Raw genomic sequence first — 11,235 nt, forward strand, 5'->3', positions numbered from 1 at the left:
TCTTTACTCCAAAGGTTTGTGAATTTCTGGGATTTCTTTTTGAATATTATATTTACAAATGCGTGCATCCAGTGAGGCAGGGCTGTGCTCCCCCCCCCCCCCCCCCCCTTTTTTTTTTTTAAATGCAGGGGGAATAGATAGCTTTAGTGGGTTTATATAAAACCCCCTCTTCGTGGAGTGGCCAGAAAATGAGAGGGTATGCGAGCTACATCTAGGCAAATCAATGACAGTTTAAAATATCTCTCCCTGGCTCCCACTGATCATCAGTTTTCAGGGTTTGTTTTTTTTTTACTTTAAGGGATGGAGTCAAAGATGGGGAAAAATCCCACTGACACCCCCCCTCAAGCCCGATAATTACCCCTAAATGACTGCGAAGGCCTGTGTGTTTCAATCTGATTAGAGCCCCCGCAGCCATCAATAAACTGCGCACTCCAAAAGGGGTGCGTGGCACAGAGGGTGGAAATTGTTGTGCAACAGTCAGGACTTACCTAAAGCACTGCGAGGCCAAAGTGGAAAATGGGTCGACCCAGTCAAAATGTTTGAGACTGTATATTTGTGTTATCAAACATGGCAAACGAGTAGGGGCAATAATAGAAGGAACCCACACGCCTTTAAACCACCCTTGGCTTTTCATGGTTGGAGCTTTACTCACTAGAATGGTAGTGGTGGTGGAGTGATTGGGGGCGAGGGGGTGGGGTGTGGGGTTGATGAAACCACACTCCATCAAGAGTTTTGTCGTGTTTATGTTTATCTGACATTGGTTGTTGCAAAAAAAGAAGAAGAAAAAAAGAAACTTTCTTCAGCCCCCTTTCACTCCGGGTCCAGCCCACGTCTTCCCTGATTGGCTGCCTCTCTGTCCACGTCTGCCTTATTATAGGAGCTGCGCTCCAATTTGGCCACACAAACATGAGGATACCGTCACATTAGGGCAGCACCGCACCAACTCAATAGCATCTCTTCCCCACGACACTGCTTTGTAACGAGTCGTTTCAGCGGTGCCGGTCGGCCTTGTATGGCCCCATCGATATCCATGTCCGCTCTGGCTGCTGGTTTGAAGGCTGAAGATATTTCTCCCCGCTCGGTTCTCGTCAGCAGAGGCGAAATGCAGACCAGCTTGAGTCCCACGGGGGAGACCGGGAAGCCAAAAGTCCCTATTCTGCCCTTCAGCGTAGAGGCGCTGATGGCTGACAGGAAACCCAGCAAAGAGGTGCCATCGCCGGATCCTGCTTCTGTAGCCGGGACGTCCCAAGTGCTGGGAAAGGGGGCGCGGATGGGTTCTTTTGGTAGCCTGGATACACCAGTCTCGACTTTACCTATGAGCTCTACATTTTCAGTGGGCGAGATCATGAACATGCCCGAAGACGTGCTGATTAAACCCGAGAGCCCGGACAGTAAAGACAGGACTTCGTGGATACAGAGTCCACGCTTTTCTCCCACATCTCCAAGTAAGTTTAAGTTTCAGTTAAGTTACTAAATTAGAATTTAAAAATGTCTCTTAGCGATATAAGCATATGTAAGCGAGAATATCTAGTTTTTTTCTCTTGGTATTGTGTTTTACATGTCTGTAATACTTTCTGTTGGTCTTGTGTTGATCTGGCATTGCGCGTCGACACCAGAGTTTTGAATTAAATCGTTCTGTCTTCCCATAGGAAGGTTGAGTCCTCCTGCCTGTCCACTGCGAAAACACAAGACGAACAGAAAGCCCCGGACCCCCTTCACCACATCCCAGCTGCTCGCCCTAGAGAGGAAGTTCCGCCAGAAGCAGTACCTTTCTATCGCCGAGCGCGCAGAGTTCTCCAGTTCTCTCAACCTGACGGAGACCCAGGTTAAAATCTGGTTTCAGAACAGAAGAGCTAAGGCCAAACGCCTGCAAGAGGCAGAACTTGAAAAACTGAAAATGGCAGCAAAGCCTATGCTGCCTCCAGCTTTCGGGATTTCCTTTCCTCTCGGTACGCACGTCCCCGCGTCCTATGCAGGGTCGCATCCGTTCCAGAGGCACTCGCTGCCGGTTTCTCCGGTTGGACTGTACGCCGCTCACGTCGGATACAGTATGTATCACCTCGCTTGACAAGGACGGAGGACGAGCGCAACGAGCAGCGGGACGCAAAGGGGGGGGGGGGGGGGGGGGGTTAAGGATGTTTTGTGAGGGCCCCTATTCAGAGGGGACCCCTTTGGACCAGTGAGGTGACACTGCACCACATAAAGAAGCATCCTGGTGCCGAGGTCAGTGTCACACCTTGTCAGGTGAGGGCGAGGCTTCTTCACAGACCCCCCCCCCCCCCCCCCCCCCTTCTGAGGCTCTTGAAGTTTAGGCACTTCTCTAGACCCCGCCAGTAAGTTCCCACACTGCACAAATAATCCAACTTTAATTCGTCATTTAATGTCAACTGTGTTGTACCGAAATGAATTTGAACGAAGGAGAACATAAACAATGTAAAATCTTATTTGAATAAATAGGATGAGACTTTAAATGACTTTAAGGTGGACATTTTTGCGGCGCGGAGGTAGAAAACAGCTTAAACCTGTAGCCCTATGGTATATCACTAATGGACTTTTAAGTATGGACTGTAGTGCTGTGGCCACACAGCTCACTCCTTCGCGAGTGCTTACAGCCAGGTGAAAAGGCGAAAGGGCTGCACATCAGAGACTATGCACCAAAAAAAACTTTAGGCTGGGCTTTTTTTTAATTGCATCTGTAGGCTGCTGCCACACCACAACATCCATACTTTTCATTTTCTTTCTTTCTTTTTATTGCATTCATATCAATGCGTAACTATAGTGGGTTACTAAATCCAGTATAGGTGAGTGCTCTTTTGTGAATTTTGAAAACCACAGCATTTTTTTTATTGTTATTTTTATTATTTTCTTATGACAGCACTGTCTGTTGTCGGATTGATTCCCTTCGGAAGGGATAATTGTACTGTAAAATAATGTATATTTGAAGAATATCCTCATTTATATTATGAATATATTTGTGACATAACTTAACAATAAATTGTTTATTCTTTTTTCACTGAGAGGTTGCTCGTTTTGACTGACAGGATGCACACTGTTGCGCCGACGGTGAGGCAAATTACTGTAAGGAACTTTAGTCAGTATTTAATCTTTTTAACGCCTTAATGAACAGAAAAAAATATTTCTTCTACTTCAAAAAAAATCTATCAGGTCTATTAAGGAGTAGAAATAAAAAAACAGGCTTCTAATGAGCTCGATGACTTCAACATTTAATTATTATTTTTATTTTAAAACGTCACAGGGACGATTAAAGGCTTCACGTGACCCATACTGACAGAGTGACAATAGAAAGCCCCACATTTGCTTTAGTTTTCCTTGCAGTTGAGCCTGTCACACTCACTGTGCGCTCCGGCTGGTGTGCGCTGTGAATTTAAACTTGTCACATGGTATTTGGTGGAATGTATTGCTACAGCTGTCGCCTCTCGCTTTGAAACAACTAACCTAGATTTTGTTGGCGCCAGAAGAGTTTAGAGGGGGTGGAGATTGCGGGAGAGGAAGAAAGAGAAAGAGAAGGGGGTGAGACAACCAGTTGTGCTGACTTCAAAACACGCCGATAAATATTGGGAGATTGCTTCTCCGGGGCTAAACTCCTCGTAAACTATCCGCTTGAGTGTCATTATGTGCATTTAGGGTGTAAAACGAGCCAGGTGACACCTCGTTTTGAGGGGGAAGACAGGGTGTCAGGAGCCATGTGGCACATAAAGAAAACATCTTAACCTGAATTTGAACACCGGAGTCATTTTCTGCCATTTTCTGCGGATCAGATAAAGGAGGAGGAGGTGGAGAAGGGGTGGGGGGGGGATTACAGGCCACTCCACAGCAGTTTTAAAGGCTTTCTTTTGACTTCCCTGCCATTCAAGCAGGGGTTAAACTCGAGTAAAATAATTGCTGTAATGAGCAAAGGCAATCTGCCACAGACAGAGGCCGGCTCCAGCGTGGCTGTAGCTCCAGGCAAGGCGGAACTTTTATCATTCCTAAAATGTCAACGGGGGACTGGGACGGGCAACACTCCTCAGTGCGCCGTGATTTCCTCCTCCTCAGTTCTGAAAGGTTTCTGTCCTGGAAAGTGTTCCCAAAGAGTTTCCCATTTATTCAGGCACTCTCAAAGACACGTTTCTCCTTCGGCTTCGAAGTTTTTGCAATATTACAGCTTTCAGTCTGAGTTTAAGGTAAAGTGTTTTTTTCTTTCGATTTGATTTATACCCGTTTTTTAAATTTCATCTATTTTTCTCAGATAATCTCCAGTCCGTCCATGAGGGATGAATTTATACATAATCCCCGACAATAGGTTCAAATCACACGGATGAACGCTCTATCTGAAAAAGAAGAGAAACTTGACACAAAAGAGCCTAAGGGGATCGGCCGATTCTTTGAAACTCTTTCATTCTTTTGTCTCCAGCACTCTATCTTGCCAGGAGCCAAACAGAAAACAAAAGTCACTTGTTTAGATCATCCAAAAGATCACAGGAGGCTGTTTGACTCCGTAGTAAAACCTCTTGATCCTCACGAAAGAAAAATGGGTTATTAGATGCCGTCAAAGCAGCCTGGATAAATGATTAAGGAATGGGCCCTTTACTCTGCATTACTTTTTCATGTGGGATAGGCCTGCGTTATGTGGCTCTTTGGGCTGAATTATTAAATGAAGTATCTCAGAAAAAAAAAATTCATATCACACAATTCGTGTTAGTCCCGATCAATTACGACGATCAGTGTGAATTTGTAGTTTTAGGAAACAGCGAACTGAAAAAACGCCGACTGGCCTTTCGTTGAAGCGTATTAAGCCATGAATATGGGTTAAACTGGTTGTTCTCTTTATTTTCAAAACGATACAATTCATTATTTTACCCGTATGCTACTTGATCATTAAAGAAGCTTAGAGAATAAAACCAAGTAGAGATTATGAAAGCACTTACATTTGAGTTAAAGAAAGTTCGGAAATTTGTTACTGTAATTTGATGTTGTTTTCTAAATAAATACAATTATGGTACAACTGTGTAAATGATTTGAAAATGTCTGCACATTAAGGGTATCGATTTTTATTTAAAAAAAGACCATATATTTTTAAATACAAAAAGTTAGAGTGTTACCAAGATATGCAATATTGCAAATGTTATAAACAACAAGTGTAAAGAACGATGCTCACAATAGGCTATTGTTATTACTTAAAAAATAAATAAATACGGAGACATTTTGACCTTACACCTTTTTAAAGCCAAAATCCATAAAATCTGAAACCCCCCCAACTTTTTTCAGGTACCACAACACCATCTACTGTTCGCAGAGTAACATAACACAGCCTGGTTTGTTCCAGTAATAATAATAATAACTGCAAAGTTTGACCTAACCAAAACCATCCATTTAAAACGCATGAATTACTACTTAATACACAATGCGATTATTCATATTTTGTTTCGTGGTAAGCCTTTGGTTCTTTTCAACTTAAACGTTTATTTTCTTAGTGAGCAAAATAAATTATTATTATTATTATTATTATTATTATTATTATTATTATTATTATTATTATGAATAACAATAATATATTAAAGCTATTTTCGAAATACTTCTGTTAAAACTGTTAAAAGAAACATTTCGTGGGCGCTTGTTGAGGATTGATTGTAGTAACAGATAAACTTTTAACGCATTTAACTCCCATATTAATAAGTTAATGTTATGTGATTTTTTTTCTTAAAAATAATTAATTGAACTCCGAGTAATGTCAAATACGCATCCATGCTCTGTAACTAAAGGCAGGATTTAAAGTGGAATGTAACATGAAAGGAGATGGAACCCTAACATCCGCTCTGATGTGAGCGCCAGTAGATTTTTGTTTTTCTTTGTGCACAGACTGTGTTCAACTGTTTTCATGGATTTAGCCACCTGGAGTCTGCGATATATTAGCACCTATTATATGAGCTATCATACGATCATGACTGGGTTCCATTCCTTAACCAGTTTCAGTTCAGTATAAAGGCGGAATTTGGCAATAGAAACTATACAGAGCATCATCAGATTGCTACCTTCAACCTAATCTAATAGTGACCATGGACACCGCACCGCAGCCTGTCCTGCACCAGGAAAAATCACTGTAAACGGTACTGTAACTTAGCATGCTTTTCCTACTTTAAGTTAAAGTATTTAATTTCTTTAAAAAAAACAAAAACAAAAAACAAAAATATCTACAAATCCAGTGTCAAATAGGAAAAACAGAGAAAATAAATTTCATCTTTGGCAAATATCACTTGCTGATAAGTTCTTACATTTTGAAAACACTTTCTCTCTCCTGCCCTGTCTTTTTTTAACCTATTTCCCCATTAGAGTGAAGCTAACAAACATATAGCTATTAATTAACCCACGAATAAAGGCCTCAGCAATAGTGTGAAACCCTTCAGTGAAAACTAAAAGATTAGGACAATATTAATGTTAGAAAGCTCGTAAAAAAAATGACTATTCAACCCAAATTTGCGGGAATTTATGGGAATAAAATGAATTTACAAAAGAGAATATTTTTTTTAAAAGTTCAATAATCTCTCAGTAGTAGTTTGGCATATATGACGGTGGGCGTATATGCGCTCACAGGATCAGATTTTATATCAGTTTCATTTAAATATATTTATTTTAAACCAATAGTTTATCAATTAGTTTATCCACTGTCATCTGTTTGTCAAATATATATATGGTATTACAAATGTTGCATGCAGAATGTGTAGATTACTGGATTACTGTCCTTCTCGCGCTTACGTGGACGGTAAGGCCCACCGGAGGGGGCAGTACCGTTTTGGCTCCGTTACGTGTCACACAGGCCCTCAATGGCCTGTGCCCGTGACCTGACTTTGCACGTGGCTCAGGTCGTTAACCACGGGGACAACAAACAGGCCATCAGGAGTGGAACTGTTAAATGATTCGTTTACAACCACGTTTGTTGAACTGCATCGGTGCCCTGCTGACCCGAGCGAGCGAGCTCATAATCTGAACTGTGCGTTTAAAAGGTGCCTTTACTGCAGGCGTGGGAGAAACGTGGCTCTGCAGTATGAGAGTTTTGAATCGCCATGCAGCCCGAACACTACACAGCCACATTTGCCAAACAGCGTAATTATTGTAACTATCGCGTTGAGTGCGCCAGTCATCTAGTGGAAAACAAGGGGGAAACATTTTCTTATGCGCTCTAATGAGGCAGCGTTTTCTTTTAAAGTGCAATAAAAGTGCTAAATGTGATGGAAAATTGCCTGAAAACCCCGTAAACCAAACGAAATCACAAACTGCATCAGAGATCCTTTCATGTAAATAAGTTTATGATCTGTCATTTATAAGGACATTTATTTTAGCAAGGCAGACAATGATTTCTGTCACCCTTCGGCAAAGTTGTGCTTTTATTGTGCAGCATTTAACATTTTTGGTGCAGTGTCACAGGACATAAAATTGTTTAATAACTTGGCCGCATGTGGTTTAAATGATCTGTTCTCGTTTGCCTTAAAAGAAGGTGGATTCTGAGGCCCTAGAATGATGATTAACAAGCTCAGCAATTAAGCTTTATTAGCGCACTGCAGGCGGATTTCTTAAAGAGCCGTTTGCTAACTTTTTCGCCTCTGCAGGGTAGGTTAATTAGCTGTGAAGAGTTCAGACCTGATGATTCCGAATGCAGAAAATTGATCAAATAAAATGCTTATGCAACATGATCCAAACTATAAAATATATAAATGTACGAGTCATTTATATATTTATTAAAAAGAGACTGAGTATTTTTGTTAGACCCAATATTTATGATGCACAGTATTCTAGCATTTTTCAATTTTTTTTGCTTAAATTGCTTATTGCTTATTGTGTATATATGTGTGTGTGTGTGTGTGTGTGTGTGTGTGTGTGTGTGTGTGTGTGTGTGTGTGTGTGTGTGTGTGTGCACTGAACTTCAAATGGTCCAGCTGTACTATACTTGTGAAAGAGTTTAACCCGAGTTGGGTTAGGTGGATAAAGACAGGACAAAGACACACTGTGGAAGAGAACCAGAGATTAATAATAAAAAATAATTAAATGTAGAGAGGTGTATAAACACATAGCCAGTGACTGAGTGACTGAAGAAGAAACATTCAATGCAACATAGGAATCCCCCAGCAGCCTACACCTATTGCAGCGCAACTAAGGGTGTATTCAGGGTCACCTGATCCAACCCTATCAACATACCGTATCAAAAAGGAAAGTTTTAAGCCTAATCTTAAAAGCGGAAACAGAAGAAGAAGAGTGGCCTGAAATCTGAAGGCTCTGTCTCTCATTCTACTTTTAAATACTCTAGGAACCACAAGTAAACTTGCAGTCTGAGAGTGAAGAACTCTAATGGGGTGATGTGGTACTCTGATGTCATTAAGATACAATGAGACTGATTATTAAAGAACTTGTATTTGAGGAGCAGGATTTTAATTTCAATTCTAGATTTAATAGGGATCCAATGAAGGGAAGCCAATACAGGAGTAATATGCTCTATTTCTAGTCCCTGTCGGCACTCTTGCTGCAGCATTTTAGATTAACTGAAGGGTTTTCAGGGAGTTTTTAGTCCAGCCTAGAAGTAATAAATGCTGCACTGAACTAGTTTTTCAGCGCCACTCTAAAAGAATTTTATAGATATTGTGCAAATGGAAGAAAGCAGTCCTAGATATTTGTTCAAAATGTGCATTTAAGGACATGTCCTCATCAAAAAGGACTCTAAGATTCCTAACAGTGTTACTGGAGGCCAGAGTAATGCCATCCAGAGAAAGCATTTGGCTAGAAACTGCATTTCTAAGATTTTCAGGGCCTCAGTTTTATCTTAATTTAAAAGCAGAAAATTTGAGGTAATCCAGGTCTTTAAGACATTACTGTAGTTAACTAATTGGTGTGTGTTATCTGACTTCATGGACAGATAAAGTTGGGTGTCATCTGCATAGTTAATACTGATACTGCCTAAGGGAAGCATGTATAATGTAAACAGAGCTGGTCCTCGCACAGAACCCTGTGGAACTCCATAATTAATCTTAGTGTGTGAAGAGGACTCTCCGTTTACATGAGCAAACTGGAGTCTACTAAATAGATATGATTCAGACCACTGCAGCACAGTACCTTTAATATCTACAGCATGTTCTAATCGCAGTAATAAAATGTTATTGTCAACAGTATTGAACGCTGCACTGAAATCTACCAGGACAAGCACAGAGATGAGTCCACTGTCAGAGGCTGAAAGAAGATCACTTGTAACCTTCACTAAAGCTCTGAAACCAGATTGAAACTCTTCAAATAAACAATTCCACCGCATATGTTCAGTTAGCTGTTTTACAACTACTCTTTCAAGAATTTTTTAAATAAAAGCATGGATGGAAAAAGGTTTATAATTACCTAAGACGGATAGGTCAAGTGATGGCTTCTGAACAAAATGAATCAGAGGGTGATGATTGCTTAAAAAATACTGCAATTGAAAGATAAACAGTGTAAGACCCTTTAAAAGTGTTTTTTCTAGTATTACTTTCATTCAAAGGTTAGGTTTAAAATGCATTTCTGTTGCAGATGTACAACATGTAGAATGATATAAGATGTAGAATTATAGGTCAATCAGCACCACCTTGTGACAGATCAGAGCACTGTCAAAATCCTTCTAAAGCTGAGACTTGACTATGAAACAAATGAGAACTACCTATCAAGGATAAATCCAGTATCTGAATATTAAAACCAAAGTCCCTCCAAGTCTTAATGAATAGATTGACACTGTTAGGGGAATCTTTATAATGGAGAGGTTGACTTTCTTGCCAAACTCTAAAGGAGACACCTTTCTAAAGAAGTTGAAGAAATGGGTCGCCTTTATGTAAGCTGAGGAGCAAGCTACCTTTTTGTAAGAATGCAGTGCAATGCAGTATCCCACCTGTTCTGTTTTTCTTGATTTAAATTGCTGAATAAAAAGTGAAAAAAAAGAGAGAGACAACACAGTCTAGATGTACTTATGACCAGCTGTTTTAGAGCTCAACAATACACTGAACACATTAGGTAATCTCAGTCTGTAATGTTTAAAAATGCAAATCTAACAACAAGCTGGGGTGGCATCAGGCATCGGTAAACTTGGGACAAATTTAAAACATAATACTTTACACTTGCAACATCAGATACATCAATTACTCTAAAAAAATAAACAAAAAAGCAAACCTAGATCAGAATTTCAGACTACTTTTGAATAGTATTGATGTATTGATGTCAAATGAAAAATTCAAGAGCTAAATAATTCACTAGAATTTTCAACTGGTTTCTTTCATGAAGCATGTTCCTGTTTTGGCCATTCTTTCTGTGACTTGACAGTGAAAGAAAAGAGCAACTTTGTCATGTAAAAATAATTAAGCCTCTTGTCTTTTGTCAAAAAATTTAAATGAGAATGTCTAATAGGTAATGCTGTACCTTACAGGTAATTTCAAGCACTCCATTTTATTTTTACACTGATATGAACGGAAACCAAGGACTTGCATTGCCACAGAGGCCGGCATTCAAAACACCATGACCTCATCCAAAATGACTCATAAAGCAGATCTATTCATAATTGTTTGAATGACATCCAAGCAGTAATATAGGGCGCTGAGAAAAGTGCTGTATACATAAAAAGCAAAATTTCAGCCTGTGATGAGAAAACAGTTTCACACTTTGAAAAATGTATGTGAAAAGAGGACAACTTTTTCTTGTACATTTTAGTTTTGAAAGGTCAACAAATCCCAGAATTCTTTTCTGTCTGTATAAATTAACAAAAGTAGGAGATTTTCCGTAGGTTGGTTGTGTGGTTTCAGCAACAGAGGGCAGCAAAGGCCACAACTCACATCTGGGAAGAACAGTCTTGAAAATCCAAGATTTCAGCATAATTATTTGTCCAAGTAACCTTGTGTGGCCAAAACGCCAAAATGAAATAAAAAGTAATTTTGTCTGTGGATTTCTTTCAGTCACAGTTAATGGGTCACATTTCAAAACACATTCACCGCTTACTGAAGAGACAAATGACACAGTGGTAACTCAATACAGAACAGCTTTAAATAAAAAACAAAAAGCTTTCTAATTAAGTTAAATTAATCAATAAGAGCTGAATGAAAAATAAGTTAAGAGTATGAATAATGTTTTCAGGGAGGGCTCCTCTGCTGACTCACCCTCCAGTTCTTTTCTTTTTGTTTTTATAATCCCTTCTTTCCAAAAACAACTGGCAGACATTTTTTTAATAACTCTGAAGAACAAATC

General features: G+C 39.8%; 1 protein-coding gene across 1 annotated transcript; it reads left to right on the top strand.

Moving 5' to 3' along the window:
• Nucleotides 1-888: 888 nt before the first annotated feature.
• Nucleotides 889-3,017, top strand: msx1a (muscle segment homeobox 1a). The gene is made up of 2 exons (XM_085406112.1): nucleotides 889-1,445; nucleotides 1,650-3,017. Exons 1-2 carry the CDS (start codon nucleotides 1,013-1,015, stop codon nucleotides 2,066-2,068), a joined length of 852 nt encoding a protein of 283 aa, XP_085262238.1. The 5' UTR covers nucleotides 889-1,012; the 3' UTR covers nucleotides 2,069-3,017.
• The last annotated feature ends 8,218 nt before the right edge of the window (nucleotides 3,018-11,235 follow it).

This window comes from Rhamphochromis longiceps, linkage group LG5, assembly GCF_057381845.1.
Source record: "Rhamphochromis longiceps isolate RC_006_pf linkage group LG5, R_longiceps_female_GT1.1, whole genome shotgun sequence".
NCBI lineage: Eukaryota > Metazoa > Chordata > Actinopteri > Cichliformes > Cichlidae > Rhamphochromis > Rhamphochromis longiceps.

Coding starts and splice junctions, on each gene's coding strand:
- msx1a (XM_085406112.1), top strand. CDS start 1,013: ATGGCCCCATCGATATCCATGTCCGCTCTGGCTGCTGGTTTGAAGGCT. Junction 1,446..1,649: donor CTTTTCTCCCACATCTCCAA/GTAAGTTTAAGT, acceptor GTCTTCCCATAG/GAAGGTTGAGTCCTCCTGCC.